Consider the following 24070-nt stretch of genomic DNA (forward strand, 5'->3'; position numbering starts at 1 on the left):
TACAACTCGACCTGGGCATACCCCAACCTGTACCACAAGTTTTTTTGGTTTAGTTTAGTTTTTTGTTGGTAAAATATATATAACATATAGTTTACCATTTTAGTCATATTTAAATGCCCAGTTCAATGGTATTAAGTACATTCATGTTGTTATGTAACCACTGTCACTATCCATCTCCAGAATTTTTTCATCATCCCAAACTGAAAACCCTATATCTATTAAACACTAACTCCCTATTTCCTCTCATCCCCAAACCCTGATACCCACTATTCTACTTTCTATCCTGTGAATTTGACTATCCCAGGTACGTCATAGAAGTGCAATCATACAATATTTGTCCTTCTGTGTCTGGCTTATTTTGCTTAGCATACTGTCTTCAGAATGCATCCATGTTGTAGCATGGATCAGAATTTCATACCTTTTTAAGACTGAATAAATAATAAATAAATAATACACACCATATTTTGTTTATCCATTTATCTGTTGATGGACCTTTGGTTTGTCTCCACCTTTTGGCTATTGTGAATAATGCTATTATAAACAATAGTGTAGTGTCCCACAGTTTTATGCCCCAAATTACCATGTTGCTTAGTCTCTATTCCTAGGGCTTCCTGAGTCCCTGAGACAACTAGAAGCTGCAGAGAGTGTGGGGGGGCAGAGGCCCCCAATCTTCCATGCCCCAGTATCTAAGCCCCAAAAGCAAAGGGACGGTGGGAAGAGGAGGACAAAACCCCTTTCAAGCAAATATTTATCTTCACAACAACCGTGTCATGGATTTTATTATCCGTATTTTACAGATAAGGAAACAGACACAAGACATAAAAGGCCTTGCTCCAGGTCATGACCTAGTAGTGGCAGAGTGGGTCTCTGGCCTGGTCTCAGCCGCCTGGAGGGTGGTCCTGGGCAACCTGTGCAGAGCTCCACAGGGACTAGCTGGGCTTGAGTGCGGACAGGATACCCTGACCTGGAGGTCCAGAGGTCTGACTGCAGGTTGGTCCAGGCCTGCTTCTGAGGGTCCCTCAGTTCCCTCCTCAGGCTCTCTCACATGTCTGGGGAAGGAACCTTCTCCAAAGAGCCACCTGCCCAGAGGCTGTTATCTCCCAGATCGGAGGGTGTGCGGCTGAGGAGGGACTAGGGTTCAGTCAGGGCTCAGCCAGGCTGCAGCAGATGCCAGGCTCATAAAGGACTCCCAGGGATACCTAGGACCTTCTCTCGGAATTGGAGCCTGGAGGAATTCCAGTGGTCAGCCAGGATGGTGGGCTGGCCCCCTGCCCCCCACAGCCCGTGCCCCACATCCACCCTGTCCTCTCAGGAAGACTCCCCTCTTCTTGTGCGCTGCTGCCCCCCGCCCCCACCACTGGGCGGGGAAGGCTACCTACTGGCCTGCGCCCACCTCGGCTTCCCAGCTGCACCCGAGTCTCCGACGGCCACCCAGAGTTGTTCCTAAAGTCCCTGCCAGGCCCCATCCCGCGGGGAGCAGTTCTCAGATCTTGGAGAAGGCCCCAGGGCACTTGAGAGGCTTTTCCCTGGGTTGACCGCGGCGTGCCAGGGCCGCCGCGAGGACGAAGGCGCACGGACGCAAAGCCGCCGTAGAACAGCGCGCACACGCGGCTCCCGCCAGCCCCGCGGCTCAGCTCGGGCTGAGCCTCACGCCCGGCTCCGGAGCGGCGCCCGTTCCTCCCCTCCGACACCCCGCCCGCCCCCACCCCGCGAAGCAGCAATTACCGGCGAGGGCGGCGGAGGGAGGGCCAATTAGTGCGGGAGACGCGGCGCGTCCGGGGTGCCCGCGCTGACCGCAGCCCCCGCAGCGCCGCCGCCGCCGCCCTCCGGGCCCGGGCAGACAGCGCCGGCGGCCTGGGAGCCCCGGGGGACCCGCCGTCCTGCCTCCCGCTAGCGGCAGTGATGGATCCAGTCGCCTGGCGCGGGGCCAGAGCCCGGGCGGACGCGAGGGCGCCAGGAGCTGAAACTCGCCGCCGTGGGGGCGTGAGTACGGGGGGGGGGGGGGGAGGGGGGGGGGGGGGGGAAGGGGGGGCGGGGGGGGGGGGGGGATGGGAGGCAGGGGCGGGCAGCGGAACGGGGCCTCCCTCCCGGGGAGGACTCCTGCGCCCCTGACGGCCCGTGCCCATTGCGCCAGCCAGCAGTCGGCGGGCGGCAGGCGGCGCGGTGGGACGGAGCGACCCCGTTCTCAGGCAGGCGACGCAGGCGTTCCGGGCAGGGGCGGGCTCTGCCCAAGGCCCTTGCGGTCTCGCGGTTCTCCTGGCTTCAGGCTCTCCAGGGCCCCGCTTGGGCTGGCCGCGCCCAGAGCAGTTCCCTGCTGGTGGCCGTGGAAGCCCATGCTGGCTAGTGCCCCCGTGGCCGGGAGGTGGGCAGGAGTTTGGGTGGGCAGCACAGGGCCACAGGCGCTCATCACCGATGGATGAGTCATGGACTTCCTCCCCAGGGTCCCGTGCCGTGACTGGCCACCTGTGGACTCTAGGAGACCCAAAAGGGATCAATCCTGCCTTCCAAGAGCCCACAGGCTGCCGGGGGGGGGATGCTCCAGGGGCTTGGCCGGGATCCCAAGCTTATAGAAGCTCTGAGGTCCAGGGAGGCATCAGGTGAAGGACAGGGGCTGGAAGAGGAGCAGTAGGGTCAGGTGCCACCACTTCAAGGCTTCACCTTCCCCAACTGACCCCTTCCCAGCCCAAGCTGGACATACTGGAGCCCTGTAGTGAGGGACAAGGGAAGCCTATGCCCAAGACACACTAGATGAGGCTCAAGTTTCTAGAAGGGAAGATGCGGTGGGGGAGGGTTCAGGAGAAAGGTTCACAATTCTTCTGTGGGACTGCCCCATCAGTGCCACAGGGGCCTGGGTTAAAGGTGCTGAGGCTCCTGACCAGTGCTGGATGCAGTGGCATCGGGTTCAGAGTGGCCTTTTCTCTGTGCCCTCTGCCCCCAGCCCTCTCACATCTGGCCTTGGTAGGGAGGGGCTGGCGACCTGCTGTGGGCCCTGAAGGGCCCCACTTCCTGTGAGGGAGAGGACATCACTTTTCTAAAGGAGTCAGAACTCCCCATTCCATATACCAAATTCATTAACTGTGTGGAGAGAGAAAGCACCTGTGAGAAACTGGCGTATGGGGACTGAGTGAGGAAGGGACACAAGTGACAAAGACGCCACCTTGAGTCCTTCATGAAATGAGGTGCAAGTATATTAAAGCATGAGGAAGAACAGAGCCAGATAAAAGAGACAGGGGAACAATCCACCCAGAAAGTCAAGGGCGTGGAGGGAAGAAACAGAAGCAGGTGGACACACATGCAGACAGGCAAATGGACAGAGAGCCAGGGCAGTGCTGAGGCTGTTCAGGCTGCGAAAGAGAAGTACTTGGGTACTCAGACGGCAGTAGGCAGGGATCTGTTTCTCATCCCAGTTGCCTGGCCACTGAGACCTTGGGTGGATGACAGAAAGGGTCAGCGGGAAAGGCTATGGGAGCACAGTGGAGATGCTGATGTAACTTGGGTGACGTGGTGAGTCAGAGAAGTCTTCTGGAGGAGCATCTGAAAGGACCAGTAGGAAAGAGTGGAGGGTATGGAGGCAGTGGGGGGGGGGGGGAAGCTATGTCAGCTAGAGGGCACAGCAGGAGCAAAGGCTTGGAGATAGGAATTAGCCTGTTCTATCCCAGCAGCTCGGTGTCAGTGTGGCCCATACAGGAAGGCTAAGAGGGGAAACGGGCCCAGAGCTGGGGCACCAGGTTTGTAAGCTTGGGAGAGGGCATGGACTCTATCTTGAGGCACTGGGGAGCCATGGGAGGGAAATGTTCTGGTCAGATTCACCTTCCAAAAGGATCTTTGAGATTACAGAATCCAGAGGAACCGAAGGAGGAGAGTAGAATTGAAGGAACCAGGGGAGGGCAATGCAGAACTAGACAATGAGTCCTTCATAGAAGACAGCGAGCAAGTTCATAAAGCAGATGGACAGGACTTGGTGACAGATGAGGGAAGGGGAGGTAGAAGTTGAGAGAGTCTCCTAGATGTCCTGTTGTTCCAAGGAGCTTTAGACAAAAGCAGGAGGCCAGCTCTGACCACTCCCCCTCTCCCCCACCGGAGGGCTCCTGGGGCACTCTGGCTGAGAGCTCTCCCACCCAGCCCAGCCTGGGAACTCATCACCCCCTCCGAGGGCCTGGGGGACCCCAGCCCCTACCCACCAGATCCAGGAAAAACCCCAAAGGCATGTCCTGTCCAGGGTGGGGACATAGGTAGGGCCCAGTGTTGCTGGGGAAGACCCTTCTCTCCTCTCCACCATGGAAAGCTGGTCAGGACAGGACTCTGGCCTCCTACTCTCTAAAATCACAATGATAACTTCATGGCCACAAGGAGCTGGGTTTGGGCCCATTGGTCTGTGGGGCAAATGGGAAGGAGAGGAAGACCCATTTGAAGCCTGAAAGAACTCAAGATCAGATGGTCTCACAGAGCAGAGTTCAGCATACCTATTTTCGGATGAATATTCTTATCTGGGCCTGTTCTGTGTGTGTCCTCAGGCAAGCCCCTGCCTCTCTGGGCCTGCTTCTCCTCATCTGTGCATCTGGGAACAATCCCAGTGGGACCCTACTCCAGCCCCAGTCTCCTCCAGCTGTGGTCCAGGACTTATCCATTCCCAGCTTTTAGCCACAGGTGCTGGTGGAATAGCATGCCAGTGACCTCACCAAGGAGCCACTGCATTATGGATCTACTGTTAAGGAGCAAGAACCCTTTTGAGGGGGAACCTGAAGGTGGAAGAAAAGCCTTTCCGGAAATTAGCATCGGTGGCAGAAAAATTCATCAAAAGCTGGTGGAGACGCCTGTGGCTGATTTATGTCTCTTAACTAAGGAGCAGCTCTTCTGGCCTGGAGGAAGGACTGTGGCTTCCAGGTCCTTTCAGAGACCCCGGGCCCAAGACTCTAAAACTCTGGCTCTGTTGCTGGGCCTCTCAGCATCTGCCAGGAACACCACCGTCAGTTTGCTACTCCCGAAACATGGAACTCTGCTGTGCTAGGAAAGGCCACTGATGGGCAGGGATCTTGAGTTTTAATACAACTGTTCCTCTGCTGTGTGACCTCAGAAATTCAGTTGGCCTCTCTGATCCTCCCTGCCAGGAGAAATCCTAACTGCCTAGCTTCCAGGCGACCAATCCACCTACAATACTCAGCACATCTGGGAAAAGAATAATTTTCTCAAAGAAGGAGGATACCCAAACAGCTCTTGGTAGTGGGAATCTAATGTGAGAAGCCGGGAAACAGCCAGGAACCCATTGTCCCAGGTGGCACAGGCCTCCCTCCCACAGTGTCCAGGTAGGGCAGACAGACGAGCTATTGCAGCACTAACCTCCAGGGGGCACCACTTACCTGGTTTACCATGTGAATGAGAGCCTGGCTGGACCCGGAGCTCCAGCCCTGCCTCCTCTGGGCTTGCCACCTACACACAACCCTTACACCACACATGCCTCTGACTGGGGGATTGCTCGGTCACCACCTAACCAAAGCAGCCACATTGGGCAGTCTTTGCAGCCCAATGCACTCCCGCCAGCCCATCCTGGGCGGCCTTCAGCTCCCAGAGCTGGTCCAGCCAAGTCATTCAATGCTAAAAGAAGCAAGATCCTTTGAGAGAGCTGTGGACATAGCAGCCCCCAGAGGCTCAGGGAATCCCTTCCGGGGTCACACCCTGATTCTGTCGTTGCCTCTCCCCTGGCTCAGCTACGACAGGAGGCAAGCCACAGGCAGCTACCCGCTGCTGTAGGAGAGCATGTGTTCCTTTTCAGGCCCCTTCTCAGCTCATTTTATGGTATTTTAACTAGACCTTGTATGAACTCAAACTGTTATCCCAGGCTTCCCTTGACTGCCAACATTTATAGTTGGATTTGTATCAAAGCATAGAGTTGTAAACATCCTAGAATTTCAGAGCCAGAAGGGACCTTTAAGATTGTCATAGCCACCATTCTTTCAGAGCTTGTAACCTTGTGCCAGGCACTAACCCAGGTACCATCTGGTGTTTTTGCCTGCCCAGTTCATCCATTCTTGCAATATTACCCTCTCGACAGCAATTCAATGTCCACAGTTCAGGGATGAGCAGGTAACCCAAACTATTAAAGCCTATTAAAGTCAACCCAGGATTTTTGTGGGAATATCAGGAAAGAGCAGTTCTCACCATTGGAGGGTAAGTCAGCATGTGAATAAAACTAAAACAGAAAAACAGAACCAAGAGACCGAGAGAGACAGAGACATAGACAGATTTCTGGTGCCAGTGCTTGAACACGTGGATCCAGCCATGCCTGAAGTCACTTATACACCCAGAGTTTTCAGCTAAATGAGCTAATACATTCCCTTTTTTGTGTGAGCCAATTATTAAAAAGATTTATTTATTTATTTTAGGGGGGAGGGACAGAGGGAAAGGGAGAGAAAAACCCAAGCAGACTTCATGCTAAGTGAGGAACCTGACGTGGGGCTCAGTCCCACAACCCGGAGATCACAACCTGAGCCAAAACCAAGAGTCGGATGCTTAACCGACTGCGCCACCCAGGCAACCCCGTGTAAGGCAATTTTAATTGGGTTTCTGTCCCCAAAACAGTCCTGACAGATACAAGTAGATGACTTTGTCCTCAATTTACAGATTAAAAAACTGAGTAACCAGCTCTGGGATCTTAGACAAGTCATGAAAGCTCTCTGACATCAGGTTACTCTAACAAAGAATAAAGAGACTGAATTTTTTCAACTTCAGGACACCTCTGCTCTTCTGGGATCTCTCTCTGTGCTGTACGCTCTTAAATGAGATAGTCACTTGCTCTGAGTCCCGATTTTCTGAGCTGCAAAATAGGACAGTAATTCCTTCTCTCATTACTTTGAAGGAGTTTGGGAAAGTCCAATGAGAGTGTTTGGAAATTTACTTTTACTAAAGCAAATGTTATATAGTGTCCATATTTTACAAGTGAGGCATCTCAACTCATACCAGATAACCACTGTTGTCCCCAAATGGCTCATGTCTCTTCCAAAACAAATTTTTAAAGGCTTTTAAAAATAAAATTTAACAGGGGCGCTTGGGTGGCTTAGTCAGTGGAATATGTGACTCTTGATCTCAGAGTTATAAGTTTGAGCCCCACATTGGGTGTAGAGATTACTTAAAGATAAAATCTTTAGGGAGCCTGGGTGTCTCAGTCGGTTAAGCATCTGCCTTCGGCTTAGGTCATGATCCCAGGGTCCTGGGATCAAGCCCTGCATCGGGCTCCCTGTTCAATGGGGAGTCTGCTTCTCCCTCTACCCCTCCCCCCCGCTTGTGCTCTCGCTCTCTCTCTCTCTCAATAAATAAATAAAATCTTTTTAAAAGATAAAATCTTTAAATAAATAAATAAAACTTAAAAGACCGTAAAACACATTTATAAAGTGACCTCCCCACAGCGCCTCATTGGCCAGAATCTAAGTCAGGTCAGACCCAGGTATACTAAGGGAGATGGCACCGGGTGAAGCTCTCTTGGGAATAACTATTTGGCACTGTTACAGGTCAAGTGCTCTAGAAAGTTTTGCTTGCAAGATGTTTTTTTTTTTTTTATTTTTTAAAAATGTTTTATTTATTTATTCATGAGAGTCAGAGAGAGAGAGAGAGGCAGAGGCAGAGGGAGAAGCAGGCTCCCCGCCTAGCAGGGAGCCCGATGCGGGACTCGATCCCAGGACCCCGGGATCATGACTTGAGCCGAAGGCAGACGCTTAACCATCTGAGCCACCCAGGCGCCCTGCAAGATGTTTATTAAAGAGTGCCCTTGGGGGGTGCCTGAGTGGCTCAGTCGGTTAAGCGGCTGCCTTAGGCTCAGGTCATGATCCCAGGGTCCTGGGATCGAGTCTCATGTTGGGCTCCCTGCTCAGCGAGGAACCTGCTTCTCCCTCTCCCTCTGTCTCCTGGCATGTGCTCTCACTCTCTCTGTCAAATAAATAAATAAAATATTTTTTAAAAATTAAAAAAAAGGGCGCCTGGGTGGCTCAGATGGTTAAGCGTCTGCCTTCGGCTCAGGTCATGATCTCAGGGTCCTGGGATCGAGTCCCACATCGGGCTCCCTGCTCCTTGGGAGCCTGCTTCTCCCTCTGCTTCTCTCTCTCTGTCTCTAATGAATAAATAAATAAAATCTTTAAAAAAAAATAAAAATAAAAAATAAAAATAAAAATTAAAAAAAAAAGGAGTGCCCTTGGGATCAAAACATGTTGCTGGGAGAGGAAAAAAGCAGAATTGGATAGAGGAAGAAGTCAAGCTATACTGCAGCCCAGCAGCAGTTTCAGGTGACTCTAGGGAGCCCTAGAGCTCATATGACCCATCAGCATTGCTCTGCTGGGACTTTACACACCCCTCACCAGTCACTGGATATAAGCTGCCCAGAAAGAAAGAATGACTTGCAGGTAGCTCTCTGTAGCTCAGGGAATCCCAGAAACGGCTGAGAGCAATCCCAGCTGCTCAGTCCTTCACTGAAGAGGGATCTAGGTGGCTCATCTCTGTGTCCATCTCAATCACCAACAGTACCTAAGCTGCAAGGCTTCCTGGGAGCTCCCCTGGGGCAGGAGGAGCAAGTTTCCCTAGCATCAGGTGGGCTGGGGAAGCTATCAACGGTGCCTTTGAGGAGGTTAGGTCCAGTCTCCAGGTCAGGCATTGGTGTGGGGCAGTCATTCTCCCAGCACAGTTCTCAGAGGCCTCTGACCCCATGTTTTGTTGGGGTTTTCTTGAAGATTATTTATTTATTAGAGAGAGAGCGTGAGAGGGGTTGGGGGAGGGGCAGAGGGAGAAGGAAGCAGGCTCCCTGCTGAGCAAAGAGCCCAATGCGGGGCTCAGTCCCAGGACCCTGGGATCATGACCTGAGCCAAAGGCAGACACTTAACCCACTGAGCCACCCAGGCGTCCCAGACCCCACATTTAATGAAAGAGTATGAATTTGCCTGGCTGAGAAAGGGGGAAAAAAACAAGCTACACTGAGGAAGTTAACCAGGACTAGAACAGTCTGAAGCCAAATTCATTGCCCATTCACTCAGAAGTATCATCTAGAAGAAGAAAATTATTGTCTGCTTTATTTGTCCCTCTTGTGTTCCTAGAGGGAAGGAGGACTGGTGAGGAGGCTATGGGCTAGTAATTCTGTCTGCCTATTTGCAAGACGATATTACAGCATGATGGGAAACCCTGCCTGCTAGGATGGTTTAGAGCTTGGAAAATTTGGGGAAGAATCCAAGAACAGGACATGGTGTCGAGGCATCATCAGCACGGAGACAAAAGGAGAGAAGGTAAGAGAGGATGCATTTGGATTCAAGAGTCGATAATGAGCCAGAAGTGAATGTTGAATTATTCAACCTCCTTTATTGATCCATTGATCTCTATCTGCAGGTCTTGGTTTATTCTTGGTTGGCATTTCCTGTGTCTGAGACATTGAGAAGAGAAATGGGGGGAGGAAGGGTTTTTAAGACTCAAGAAGAAAGAAGAGTCAGTGCCAAAGAGAAATTTGGCAACAGATACCAGGAACCTTAAAATTCCCATACCTTTTGACACAGTGGTCCTCCTTCTGGAAATTGACCCTAAAAACACTATCCAAAACTTTTAAGAAAAACCAGTAAGCACCATGATGTTCACAGAAGCCTATTTTAAAACAGCAAATAATAGGAAACAACCTGAATAAATGCCCAACAATAGGAGATCAGCCAGGATGTCATTAGGAGTTTTATAGGATTACACGGGAAAATATTTATGCCATAATGTTAGGTGAAAACAGAGCATTCAAAACTGTTCCTATAGAACATCATAACTATGTGAAGAAATGTAGATGGAGAGAGGCCAAAGAACATATACTTAAATGTAGCAAGGATTGTTCTGAGGTGGTGAGACTCTCTTCCTGTATTTCCTAAATTTTCTACAAAAATATGTGCAAGTTTTAAATAAATTAAAAAAATGGAAGTGTGGGGTGAGAGACACTCATATGAAGGCTGCACAGTAGTAAAATGAACATAAATTAGTGGGAGCCAAATCCTCACAGGGTGCTGCTGTGTCCTACATGGGCTGACCCCAATGCATCGACGCATCGTATGGAGCCAAATGATAGAGTGAGGGACCCAGTGGGGTAGTCAGTCTATGGAGGACAATCAAAGGCTCCTGAACTTGTATTTAAAGAAAAAGTGTGAGTTTTCACAGCAGAGAAAGGGGAGGAAGTCGTGCTAGACTGAAGGTACAGTAAGAGCAAAGGCTCTGAGGCATGTGGGAAGGTAATCAGGTCGGAATGGCTGGATTGCAGCATGCCAATGGGGATAAATGATGGGAGATGGGATTGGAAAGGAAAGGAAGTCATGAATGCTGGGCTGAGGGCCCTAGCCTTCCTGCCATAGGCAAATCAGAGGCTTGGGGGAGGGGTTTGGGGGGAGGGGCAGTGCGGTTAGAGCTCACCACTGCCATTCTCTAGTCCCCTAGACTCGTCTGTTTCCCATCACCAGCCAGAAACTTGGAGAGCAGGGGAGGAGAAGAGGAGCAGTCCCAAATAACCCTCGAAGACTGGTCAGTCAGGCCTCCTGACCCCAGTCTGGCCCTCTTCCCAGATTCAAGGCTCGGTCGCCATCCCCAGGCATCCAGACAAAACCCCTCCGCCTCCCATGACAAAGAGGCTCATTTGGAGCCTGGGCAAGATTTGCAAACGTCAAACTTGTAATTACAAGGATGAAATCATCTGGTTCCTTTTAAGCAAACGGGTTTATTGATCCCAACACTGAAGAAATGCTATTCTAGGGAAACTTGCTCCTCTCGGTTTTCCTCTCCCTCTGGGATGGCTGAGCTGGTGGGGGAGGGTGGCAGGGGAGCTAAGAAGGGGGAGAACCTCCTGGGAGGGGAAATTCTTAAGGGCCTAGGGGTGAATTTTATGGTGTAGATAAATTATATCTCAAAAAAGAATTCTTCAGGGCCCAGGAAACAGCTTAATTTGGCAGATGACACCCTCATTCTGGACTTAGGCCCATCTCCATCCCCAAACTAGAAGCTAGGTAGAGCTGGGGCTTTAGGAGCTGTGCCAGCCATTAATTTCCCTTCTCTCCCACCACCATCAAGTCTCATTTGTGGCTCCAGATCCTATTTCAGCTTCAAGATGGCACAATATTTCCTCAGTAACTGGAGGGAAACTGTTTCCTTAGAAAAAAAAAACGCACTAGAGGCTCAGGGGCCTGGGAAGACCTCACCCTCTCTATGAGGAGAGGCAGATGTGGGGAGCTGCCGCCACCAGACCTGGATAAAGCCATCCTTTCTGCTGGACTTAAGGAGGCAGGATGTCTAGGCCTTGACCTTCCAAGCCAGGGAAGGACAAACAGTTGGGCTCAGGGGACAGGAATGCACAACCGTCAAGGTCAAGAAACACATCCTGCCACACGGCCCACAATAGGATCCCTTCATTCAGCCTGTTGGGGACCCTTTGGGAGCATGGTCGGGTGCTCCAGGAGGAATGACCCCAGTTGCAACTGTCCAACGGTTTGCAGTTCAGCTAGAGAGACGAGAGGCACTTTTGGCAGCTCTACCAGCGGATGTCTTAGGGTGGAACAGTTAAAAGCACAGCCCTGGGATTGCCAGCCCTTCCGAGCCTCAGTTCCTTCATCTGTAGAATAGGGTCAATCATACCAAAATGCAGGGTTGTGGTGAAGAGCGAATGAAGATGATCTATCCCAGTGCCATTTTGTTATCTCTAATGAGTCAAGGTCTTGTCACCGTCCTATGTTCACTTATTTGTTGTTTCAGAGTCTCTATTTCCTCATCTGTCCGATTAGGACAAGAAAACTTGTCTTAGAAAGTGGTTCTCTGAATTAACTGAGATAAGGGACATAAAAGCACCCAACTCACAGCTTCACAGTTGAGCCGAACAATTGAGAGTTCTCATCCCCTGCTCAGTGTTACTGTGCATTCTCTGCCCACCCATTCAAGATCAGTCAGGGAGTCCTGTAGGAGCAGCTGCCCACCCAGGAAGATAAGAAAGAAGAGGCCCTGGGCTGGCTGAATACTTGGGAAAGGAGGGCTCCAAATGGCAGGGCTTCAGAGAGAATTCAGCCAGGTTTTTGGAGTGGGAAGGGTGTTTCTAGGCAAAGAACAGATACCCACAGGCTTCCATCTATGGACCGACCCTGCTAGAGCTGGCTCTTTGCAAACCCCTCCATAGGGTGGTGCCTGGACCTATCCATACCCAGCCAGACAGAAACACAGGGTTAAATACACCTGACAAGGGTGAACTTTTCCTTTATTAATTTCTTTTCATCTCATTTTTAAAGTAAGTGAAAAAAACTTTCACAACAACAACAAAAAAGGCATACAGAGGTCAGCCGAGGAGATGGCCTCCTCCAGCCTGCGGCTGGTTTCCCAGTCGTCCTGGCTGGTTGGACGCCAGACAATGCCCAGTGGGTTATCCTGTGGCCTGGAGTTGCCAAAGGCTGTCTGTGGTGCTGCTGTTCTGGATTTGCCTGGCAGGCTTTCTCATCCCTTTCCCTCAGGACATCATTCCCCACCGCCATGAGGCTGACAATTCATGTACTCTGCCCTGCTCTGTACTCCCACCCCTCCGCCAAGATTGGCTGCAGGTCCATGAACCCTACCTGGACCCGCTGGAGTAAGAGTGCTGCCTTGTGGATCATTCTTTAAAGACAGAAATGGAAAATTTTATACTAATGCCTATCTAAACAGAATATGGTGGTGCCAAATGCTGTGACATGGGATATACTCTCTTCCTACCACGGAGGCGAACGTCAGGAACTCTGCTCCCCTGACCAGTGGCCTTCAGATGGTCCTGTTGACTGTCTGAAGGCCACATCGTTTTCCTCTCATTTAGACAATGGCTGCATTGTCCTAACGTCCAAAGGTCTTGGCTGGACTGGGGAAGACCTAAAGTAGACACAGCAGATGGATGAAAGTTTCTGTTCCTTGTGAGGGACTTAGTTCTGCCTTGGTGCCTTGGGGTGAATGCTGCCTCACCCACCTCTCAACATAAGTTGCACATGTTTTAAGGCTGGTTTTGCCTGCGCTTTGCCTGTGCTGATTTGGAGTTTCCCTCTCCAGTTTCATCAGAACCTTTAGGCAGCAAAATAAAGATGGTATCCTTTGCCAGATGTAGCTGATAGAAACTGCTCAATGGGCCCACAACGCACTCTCCTTCCCCCCTTTTGGAGAAACTGCTCTTCCCCTCTTTCAATCCATCAGGTTCTATCTGAGGCTGCCTATCCCAGGCCCCCCAACCCCTGGTGGGAGAGCATGTGACATAAGCTGGCCCATGTCATCATATCAGCCTGGACATGGTGATTTGATAGAGGGAAGAGTATGTGATCCAGACTGGGCCAATCAAAGTCCTTCCCAGAAATTTTATGACTTAGAGATGGAGAAGTGGCTGCTCCCATCCTTTGCCAGGAAATGGCTGCCAATGAAGAAAGCCTGAGAAAGTTAAGCAGTGAGAAGAAATGGAGAAATGGAAAAGAAAAGGAGACTATCCCTCCCTCTGTGTGATGTATTTACTTACAATAAAACAGGCCCCTTTCTACCTTTAAGTTTGCTTGAATTGGGTTTCTGTCACTTGCAATTGAAAGAGAGCTGAGGGGGGGGGGGCGCTTGGGTGGCTCAGTTGGTTAAGCAGCTGCCTTCGGCTCAGGTCATGATGCCAGGGTCCTGGGATCCAGCCGGCATCAGGCTCCCAACTCAGCGGGGAGTCTGCTTCTCCCTCTGACCCTCTCCCCTCTCATGCTCTCTCTCACTCTCTCTCTCTCAAATAAATAAATAAAATCCTAAAAAAGAGAGAGACCTGAGGGAAGATTCTGAGATAGATGGAGGCCCAATGGTAGTGTTTGCTGACATCCGTATCTATACCCTTTCTATTTGTGCATACTCATATATTCACACAGGTTTCATATGGACTGGGAAAGAATGCCCTTGGAGACAGTTGATTGTATGTTTGCTATTCAGAAAGTGTGTTTGTTAAAACCACCAGCCTACAGGTTTGACTTTGCTGAAAACTCCCTCCCTGACCTTGGGCAATTGATTCATCTCTGGACCTCAGGATGACCAACCATCCCAGTTTGCCAGCCAATGGTTTCCTAGGACATGGGACCTTCACTGTAAAACCAGGATAGTCTCTGGAAGACTGGACACTTGGTCACCCTAGCTCCGTTCCATATCTGCAAAACTGAGATTGAACTAGGCAGGGGTAGGAAATTCTGCCAAACCCTGCATTCAGGCCGACTTTGTATCCTCACAATCCTTTGCAATATGGCCAGCTACTGTCAGTCAGAGTTAGCACCTATTTGCCAACCTTGCACTGATTTTTTGACACGCTGGAATTTTAAGGATCAGAATTTATTGAGGATCAACTTTGAGTCAACCTCTGCCATAAATCCCATGTCAAACTCTCTCCAGCTTGGGCCAAATGACTTCCCTAAAACTTGTGGATCTTTTTTACGGTTTGATTGCACATTTGGGTAAATATATGGACTGGCATTAGGTTTACATATAATTCAGCTTTTCTTCTTTAGAGACTTAAACTTATTGAGTGCTCATTACCGTGAGAGCTTGTGTCTGCGTTTTGCAAACAGGCAAACTGAGGCTTAGCATCCAGGGCTTGTGTAAGGCTTGTGTAAGCAGCGGAGCGAGATCCCAGCCAAGGCCCGTCTGACTCCCAGCAACTCCGACCTTTCCACCATGATGCGGATTCAGTTGGATTCTGTGGTCTTTAGTCTTTGATAGGAACAGCCTACATCCCTCCCCATCGGTTGTGGGACACAAAGTCCCCAAGGACTTAAGTTTCCTCACGTTCAGGTGACAATTTGGGGTCATTCCGAGCAGCTGAAGAGCCCCAAAGTTCCATACAGCCGACAGAAAGGATCCGCGCGGGCCGCTTTCCGTCTCCAAGGTCCGGGCAGATGCCCGCAGAGCTGTTCTGCACCGAGCAGCCCGCGGGCGGGCGAGGGAAAGAGGGCCGCGCCGCGGGAGGAGCTCTGGTTCGCTGCAGCCCAGCCGCCCCGCAAGCGGGCGGGCGGCGCATGCGCGGCGCGGGTCGCAGAGTTGTGAATGGTGCGTTTTGTTTGCCGGAGTTTGGGGCGGGCGGGCGCGCGAGGAGGAGGGGTGGGGCCGACCGGGGCGGGGCGGACGGGCGGGCTTGCGAGGTGGGCGGTGAGAGGAAGTGGCGGCGGCGGCGGCCGGGGGCGGCGAGTGCTGGGTTCGCGCGGGCGGTAGGCAACGGCTGAGGCGGCGCCGGCGGCGGCGTGGGCTGGGCTCGAGCGGGCGGCTGCACCTCAGACTCCCGGGATTGGGAGCCCACGCGGGCGGGCGCCTGAAACAAAGGGAAGCCAGAGTCAGGGCGCCGCGGGTGGGCGGTCAGTCGGTCAGCGCGAAGCCGGCCAGCGGGTGCCGCGCAAACCCGGAGCCCGGCCGGCCGGCGCGGCCTCAGAGCGGGAAGATGCCGCGCGTCGTGCCCGACCAGAGAAGCAAGTTCGAGAACGAGGAGTTCTTCAGGAAGCTGAGCCGCGAATGCGAGGTGAGGCAGGCGGGCGGCGCGGAGGCCGCGGCGCGCCCCGAGTGGGCCCGGGCGGAGAAAAGTTTGGGCGGCGCGGCCCCGGGCAGCCCGGCGGAGGGGCAATCTCGCCCGGGCAGCCGCCTGCCCGCAGACTCTGCTTGCCCTTATCTGCGCCGCGCGGGGCGGGCGGGCGCGCAGGCGGCGTCGCGGATTTGGCTCCTGATTTCGGGCCGTCTCTGCCTTGCAGATTAAGTACACGGGCTTCAGGGACCGGCCCCACGAGGAGCGCCAGGCGCGCTTCCAGAACGCCTGCCGCGACGGCCGCTCGGAAATCGTAAGTCGGCGGGGCAGGGGCGCGGGGACGGAGGCGCGCGCGGGTCACTTGTTGCGCGGCGGCCGCCGCGGCCCAGGCCGGTTCCGGACGGCGCCGCGGACGCCGCGGCTCCCGGAACTGAGCGGGCGCCGTCTCACTTCCTACTCGGGATTCAAAATGCGAAACCAGACACTGGCGGGCCGCGTCCTCGCGGGGACACGCTTCTCTGTGGCCCTCTGCGGGCCGGTTGTGTTTCCCAGACGCGACTCGGCAAACAGTTTGCCGCGAGTGGAACTCACACCGGAGCCCAACTAAACAAGGAGAGGTCCCTGTACAGGCTGTGTCACGGATTAAGGGGTTGGGGTATTTGTAAGGGAGAAAACACCCATTCGGAAAAAGAATTGGGCTTCATTCAAGGATCTGATTCCTGGGCGAGAGTTGGTTTCTCAGGACGCTAGGTTTGTTGGTAAATTTGTATGTGAAGCTGTTTCACCGCCAGTATAGCCGAGAATCTTTATACCAGTTACCTATTGTCCTAATAGAGAAAGACAAGCCCTAAAGAATGAGCCATCTTATTTTCTTAGAATGTTAAGGCTCAGGAGACACAGAAAGAAACCATTATCATCTTTTTTCAAACCTCAAAAACGTCTCCCGTTTAGTGCCACAGTTCCTAAAGAATTGCATGGATTTGCGAAACCTACAGTTGATCATGAGGCCTTGTTTCAGGTGGTAAATTTGGTGCTTCGCCTTCACCAAACCTTACCGTGGGGGGAAAAAATTCAAGTGTCTCATCTCCTTTTTGGTTTGTCCTATTGGAGGTGCTAACGAGGAGGGAATGAAAAAGCCAAAGGGTAAGTAGGAAGAAGCTAAAGAAAAGAGATCTTATTAATTAAAAAAAGAAAAAAGAAGTTGAAGTACTGTATAGTGGAATCTAGTTATCTACTCTGAACTGGGCCCATTTCATTTGCAGAGACTTGAAGCTATGGTGGAGTTTGAATTTGGGTTAACAATAGGAGGACATATTGGAACATTTACTTTTCCCACCTCCTTCATGGAGAATATATTTTATTGAAAAACAATGCAAATACCATAAAATTCTCCCTTTTCATCACCTAAATCAAATTTATTTTTATTTTATTTTTATTTTTTTTAATATTTTATTTATTTGACAGAGAGAGACACAGCAAGAGAGGGAACACAAGCACGGGGAGTGGGAGAGGGAGAAGCAGGCTTCCTGAAGAGCAGGGAGCCCGATGCAGGGCTCGATCCCAGGACCCTGGGACCATGACCTGAGCCGAAGGCAGATGCTTAACGACTGAGCCACCCAGGCGCCCCTAAATCAAATTTATTGTTAAGAATATTTTGCTATTTATTTATTTATTTATTTTAAAGATTTTATTTATTCATTTGAGACACAGAGATACAGAGAGAGAGACAGAAAGCATGAGGAGGGAGAGAGGAAGAGGGAGAAGCAGTCTCCTCGCTGAGCCAGGAGCCCGATGTGGGACTCGATCCCAGGACACTGGGATCATGACCTGAGCCGAAAGCAGACGCTTAACCATCTGAGCCACCCAGGTGCCCTAAGAATATTTTGCTATTTAAAATGAAGACTTTTTAGAATTGTATTACAGATGATGTGAAGATAACTAGCTAAATTTATTAGGAGCTCTAGAATATTAGGTCACTAGTGCATGTTATGAAAGAAAATCTCCAGTTTTTAGCCCACTTCCAAGTTTCTTGAGTAGTTATAATAGTTGCATGATTAAAATGTCTAAGACACATACTTTCGGTTTTGGCCTTGAGTGGTAGAAGAATCATTTATTAGTTGATCCAGTGATTATATCATTCTTTGTCTGGGCTTCCTTTTGCGAAAGGTAGATGGTATACCTAACCAATGGATTTCCTGAAGTTAATTGATGTAAGTGTGAAAGATGAGGTACAAAGTACTTCATGATTTTTTAGAGCTGAGGGTTTTTTTTGGAAACCTAATGAAGTATAGCTATTAGGTGGTTTTCTGTCACATCAGGGGCTTTACTGCATATAATTATGAATTGGAAGTATAATTTAACCCACAGTAGATCTGAATTTTTTTGCTCTATTATAATATTACTGTAATATTATAGCAGTGTTATAGGTTGCTTGTATTTATCGTAAGTTTCTTTCCAGGGATAAATCAGATATTCTAGGCCTTCCTCTTCCAGATACCTGATCCTACAAATTTTAATAAGTTCTTAATATCTGACAAGTATTAAAAGTTAAAGGAGGGTAGGTTGAATTCTGTGTAAGATTTGCAGTTAATATAGGGCGCCTGGGTGGCTCAGTCGTTAAGCGTCTGCCTTCCGCGCAGGTCATGATCCCAGAGTCCTGGGATCGAGTCCCACATCGGGCTCCCTGCTCGGCAGGAAGCCTGCTTCTCCTTCTCCCACTGCTTGTGTTCCTGCTCTCGCTCTCTCTCTCTGTCAAATAAATAAAATCTTAAAAAAAAAAAAAAGATTTGCAGTTAATATAGCATATGTGTCTTAATTTGTTGAATAACGTAACTTTGTATTTGGGAAGGAATTTCACTTTTTCTAGTTCCCTCCCCCTTTGATTCAGTATTGTTCACATTTAAATTACAGGATCCCTAGCTCCTAGAGGGTGGAGACCACATTAACTTTGTGGTGTATACATTAATATACTCTCCTCTAAACAGGTACTCTTCATAACGCTTATTGTATTATAGGTTCTTGATTAATTGAATTTAGAGGTTACTTAATATAATGCCTAAAATTTATCTTTTTAGTTAGGAACAGGCTGTGGCTTTTACTTATTTGGTTGTGGAAAATAGGTGTGTAGAAGGCATTATTTTGCCTCTGTTTTGACAGCAGCTATATACAGTAAAAATATGCATAGTTACCAAAACTATTATCAACCTTCCCCCCTCTTTTTATTCTTTTAATTTTGAACATCTCCTTAGTGTATCATTGAGATTGAGATTAATGAATTTATTTTGTATTTAGATAGATGAGATCATAACTATAAAACTTACCCAGACTCCTTATCATAGCATGAATAAAAATGATTATGGGTAAGGGGTAGAATCTATTTGGTCTGTTTTATTCCTCACGTAAGTTCTTATTGTGGTAAGAGTGTTGGAGAAGTCTTCAACACTAATGGTAAATTAAAGAAAAGGATTCAGGTGTGGTGATGACTGTGACAGCCGTAAAAACTATATATTTTTAATCCTGAAGATAGAAGGGTAAAGGTATGTTGGATTGGCATAAGGTGTGTTATTTTACCATTAGTGAAACCTGTAGAATAATCATTGGGACAATCTGGAAATCTTACATATAGACAATGATACCACTGTATCATTTTTATGTTTTTGAACAGAATTTTCCCAATTGTTATGCGTGTGTAGATATTCCATTAAAAAAAGAGTTCTGTGGTCAAATAAATTTGCAAAATGCTATACTAGAATGATCTGTTTTTACCACTTCTCTCTCAGAGAGAGGGATCTTGATGAGATAATGGGCATGAAGTGATGAAGCAGGAAATCTCTTCTGAGGTTGGTCTTCAGACAGGAGGTGAGGTAATAAGATCTATAGACTGTTTTTACTTAGCAGGGAGCTGATTTGGGGTACTCTGGGGGTGGAAGGATTTGTTACTAGGTGAATACTAAAGAAACATGCCTTGGGGATTTTGATACAAGGCATTCATTCATGGACTGAATCTCTTACCTGCCACCACTCTACGCTGAGAATTTATTTTATTATCTGAGGCTGAAAAAGTTAGCTCTTTTATCCAGCTCAAAACTATTTCTCTTATTTAGCAAATACTTAAATGGCATTTACCTGGTACTATTATAAGCACTTTACAAATAATTAGTGGGGAAACTGAGGTACAGCTAAGTAACTTGCTTCGTCATACAGCCTAGGCAGTGTGCCTTCTAGAGTCTGCTTTTCATTTGAACTATTGTTGGTTCATTTCACTCCACTTGTCTTTTAAACTTTGTGTTAATGGGGAAAGATTTTTTTTAAAAGTTAATGTTGTAATATTGACGTTTGTTCAGTCCCTATTTATATAAAATACCACAAGAAAGAGTATCCCAGTTGATTAGGTAAATGCCATTAAAGATTTCTATAGAGATTTAGCAGTTAGGTTGACAGTTGTACCTCCAGTACCAATAATAGAACTAGGAAGAATACATTTTTATCTCTAAAGAATCTAAGCTGTTAATCACCAGGGGTGCTGGTGGATAGTTGAATCAGCTGATGGCTTTAAACAAATTGCCCTAAATGTGAACCCCTTCCTTTCAGTTGAAGACTCTTTGATTGGAAACAAAGTATGTTGTGGAACTTTAATTAGTAAAATAAAACAAACCAAAACCTTTTCTCATTTCAACAAAAAAAGAAGAGTTTACATTTAGGTGATGAAAAATGGTGTGTGTGTGTGTGTTTCAGAATGCTTTTTACTTATTTCTTTGTTTCTTTCTGAATTTCCCTTGGGAAGAGGGACAATGCTATTTCCATTTTTTTACTTGGAGAAAATATAGTTAAATGGCTTAGGGGCTACACAGAATACTTTATTGAAATGGTTTTAGATTGTTCTGTCTGTTGAACCATGCATCCAAATCTTATTATAAATATTAGATGAATACTCTTTTGTATAGTCAGATCCAGTTCTCCTAAAGTTAAATTTCAGAAAATGCGTATTTTTTAAGTCACCTAGGGTTTTAGAGAGATGAGAAGTTCTGTCACATGCTAATGTATCATTTATCAGAAGAGACAGTCCTGTGCATTTTTAACATAGGTTTAGAACATAGTGTTCCATTAGGCGAGGGAAATCAAGAGAAATTAAAATGCCTCATTTACACATCTTGAAATTGTAGTATGCTTTAAAATTCAAAATGTTTAGATCTTAAGTGATTTTCACATTTAAAAATAGAAGTTTTTAAATTCAGGGATGATGGCTTCTGGTTAGACATTAGCAATGCGAGATCCTAACGTCAGCAAAAAATGACCTGAAAGAAAGTATTGATTCCATGTCTGATTTTATATTTAAGCAGCCAATGGCAAATGTCCTCAAAATGGAATCAGATGTTTGTAACTTAATACTTAAGAAAAATGATGAGTGCATGTTTTTTACTTTTAAGTATTCTTGGTGCTGCCTGGCTTAAGACAGAAACTGATGTAAAAATAAATGACTGCCTGCATAATTTATGTAATGTCCTGCTCCTGATCCTGTTTGTATTGATTTTTCTAAAAGGCTTTTGTGGCCACAGGAACCAATCTGTCTCTCCAGTTTTTTCCGGCCAGCTGGCAGGGAGAACAACGACAGACACCTAGCCGGGAGTATGTCGACTTAGAAAGAGAAGCAGGCAAGGTAGGAAACATTTCTTTGCATTTGAAATACTGTGGATTGTTCTATTAGAGACTATCGGAAGATTTACAGTTTAATGAAGAGATCTCAGGTGTGATTATATACATATATGGTCAGATTTGTTTTCATATTATAAGGATGTAATACAATTTTTTAAATCAGTGTCAGATTTTTTTGGTATCATTCCATTACTAATTTCATGTATATAATATTCATCATAGAAACTTGTAGCCCTTAAAGAGAGTAGTGTGCTTTCTTACATGTAATATTTAAAACTTAATTCCTTTAAAAGTGTTGACAGGCTATTTTTTGTTTTACTAACCCAAGTGATTCCGGTGCTGTAAAAAAAATAAAATTAAGAGAAAAATGGGAGAGGGCTCTGTAGGTATAAAATTTAATAATAAGAAGTAGCTCATGGGTAACTTTCTACTTCTGTTAATACTGCAAATTTAATTTTGATTAAAAAACAGTGTGAAAACTTTAACTTGGAAATAATTTTTTTGTTTTGAGGAAAAGCTGGGAAAAGAAATTGATGCCTTAAAATTTTTATATTGGAAGTTTAGGTTGAAGATACGAAATGTTTAAGCTGAGAGCTCTATTAAATGCTAACTTAGATAACTTTGTGACATTTAGTAAAAAATATTTTGGATTGGTTCATCTTTTAATGTAGAAGTTGACTCTTATTGAAATAAAATATTAAAGAAAAATATTTTTTGGCTTCATCTTATGCTCAGTATTTCTCCTGTTCCCTTTGTGTTTCTGTACCCATTTTGATCAACTTGCTCACTTACTCTTCTAAGTATCGTCATGAATAACATAACCTCTCACTTTATTTGCAAAACATAATACATATATAATACAAAGATTTTTGTATTAACCTGTTTTGGGAAAAAGATTCCTGGTTTTGTATATTACAATGAAGACTTTTTGTTTAAATTTTATGAAATAGGTGGGTTTGAGGGCGCCTGGGTGGCTCAGTTGGTTAAGCAACTGCCTTCAGCTCAGGTCATGATCCTGGAGTCCTGGGATCGAGTCCCACATCGGGCTCCCTGCTCAGCGGGGAGCCTGCTTCTCCCTCTGACCCTCCCGCCTCTCATGCTCTCTCTCTCTATCTCATTCTCTCTCTCAAATAAATAAATAAAATCTTTAAAAAAAAAAAAAAAAGAAATAGGTGGGTTTGCTTTTTTTTTTTAAGATTTACTTATGTATTTGAGAGAGAGAGAGAGGAGATAATCTCAAGCAGACTCCCTGCTGAGCAAGAGCCCAACCCAGGGCTCGATCTCACAACCCTGAGATCATGACCTCAGCCAAACCCAAGAGTCGGATGCTTAGCCGACTAAGCCACCCAGGCACCCCCGGATTCGATCTTTTGTGGGCGACAAACTAACTAATCTTTGGAGAGGGAGAGGGGAAAATAGATTACAGAATTTTTAAAAAGAGTAATAAGTGATTTGCTTTTCTTTGTATTAGCTTGCTTGCTTGGAGGATTAAAAGCAAATGTTCCAAGTTTTACTGTTTGGTAATTCTTATATATAAGGAAGAAGTTGGGAAGTCACTGTAGGATTATGCTTTGTCTGTTTTGTGCATGTATGTGTAAGTCAATGAAGAAATTATTTTTTTCCTTGTTCAAAACACTTTCTTAACGTTCGTTTAACATGGTGGCTCAAATACTACAGACATAAACCAAAAAAAGTTATTTCCTCAACTTTAATGCTAAACTATTTTAACACTTCAAAATGGACATCTCAATGTTACCCAAGTTTACCAGTATTTAATAGCTAATAAATGGGTGTTAACTCTACTAGAAAGTATGTTTGCTTAAATTAATGTAATGATAACTGTTTACCAGATTGAAGACCACATTATTCTTGGACTTAAGCCATTGACATGTTTTTAGTTACATGACCAACAATAACAAAAATGTTGTATGACTTATTTTAGTGTTTAGAAGGTATGTTTTCAAATACAATTGATAGAACTGATGCAAGTTATCAGGACACTTACATTTTATTAATATTTGTTTTAGAAGGTTTTTTTCTGTAAAAGGCCACGTATCAAATAGTTTTGCAGGCATGTGGTCTGTGTTGCAGCTGCTCAAGTCTGCTGTTATAGTGGAAAAGGAGCCATAGACAATATGTAAACAAATGAGTGTGGCTGTGTTCCAAGAATAGTAACAGTGGCAAACTCAGTATCTTTCCCTCAGATTTAAATCTGTAAATGTTTATGTGTAGATTGTGTACTCTTTAAATATAATTTTTCAACACCTGTACTACGCCAGTAGGATCCAGAAGAAAAAAACATGTTAAGGCACAAAAACCAAAAACAAACAGGAAACTGCTAGTATATTGCTCCTTTCCAGTGGGATAAAGGATACCAGTGAATTTAGACAAAAGGTACTGACCCACGTTTTCTCAACCATGGAGCTCAAGCTATGGGGTCTTTTAATTTTCTTACTCCTTTTTTATGGTCTCTTTCTGATAGTCATTAGCTTGTATTTCTGTCCCTACAGGACTAGGACTAGGACTAAAAGCAAGGAAAAATTGAAGGGATTTCCCCAAATGTTAATTGTTTGCCTCTGCTTCTTATTTTGGATCGCAGATCAGCATCTTTTCTTCCACGTACTCTCAGCCTAGTTACTTTCTGAAGCAGCTTAGTGCTCTTCCCCATTCACGCCCAACTTTGAGGAACCTAGGGTTAAGGCTTTAGAGTTAGGCATAATTAAGTCCTGGCTTCATTTACTACTATATAACTTCGTGCAAGTTATTTAACCTTTGTGGTCCTCAATTTGAACATGAGGTTAATGCATACTTCCCAAGATTGCCCTAGTGATTAAATAGTGTATAAAGTGCTTAGCCCAGTATCTGACACAGTTGCTCAAAAATTCTTTCATTCTGAAGGTTCTTGTTGAACACCTGTTG

The 24070-nt window shown here is 47.0% G+C and overlaps 1 protein-coding gene and 1 long non-coding RNA gene across 3 annotated transcripts in view; both read left to right on the forward strand.

Annotated features, from left to right (window-relative positions):
* Nucleotides 1-1740: 1740 nt before the first annotated feature.
* Nucleotides 1741-13556, forward strand: LOC116644488. The gene is made up of 3 exons (XR_004301768.1): nt 1741-1983; nt 4515-5303; nt 9072-13556. It is a non-coding gene; the product is annotated as an uncharacterized LOC116644488 (long non-coding RNA).
* A 1635-nt stretch (nt 13557-15191) lies between these two features.
* The window catches only part of CBFB (core-binding factor subunit beta), a 56135-nt gene continuing 47256 nt past the window's right edge, over nt 15192-24070 (forward strand). For both annotated transcript variants that reach the window (XM_032424081.1, XM_032424082.1), the window contains exons 1-3: nt 15192-15499; nt 15726-15812; nt 21039-21155. In XM_032424081.1, the coding sequence (XP_032279972.1) occupies nt 15422-15499; nt 15726-15812; nt 21039-21155 (282 nt within the window). In that variant the 5' untranslated portion in view covers nt 15192-15421. The remainder of the gene's footprint in view (nt 15500-15725; nt 15813-21038; nt 21156-24070) is intronic.

Source organism: Phoca vitulina, unplaced genomic scaffold (assembly GCF_004348235.1).
Source record: "Phoca vitulina isolate PV1807 unplaced genomic scaffold, GSC_HSeal_1.0 scaffold30, whole genome shotgun sequence".
NCBI classification, from domain to species: Eukaryota; Metazoa; Chordata; class Mammalia; order Carnivora; family Phocidae; genus Phoca; species Phoca vitulina.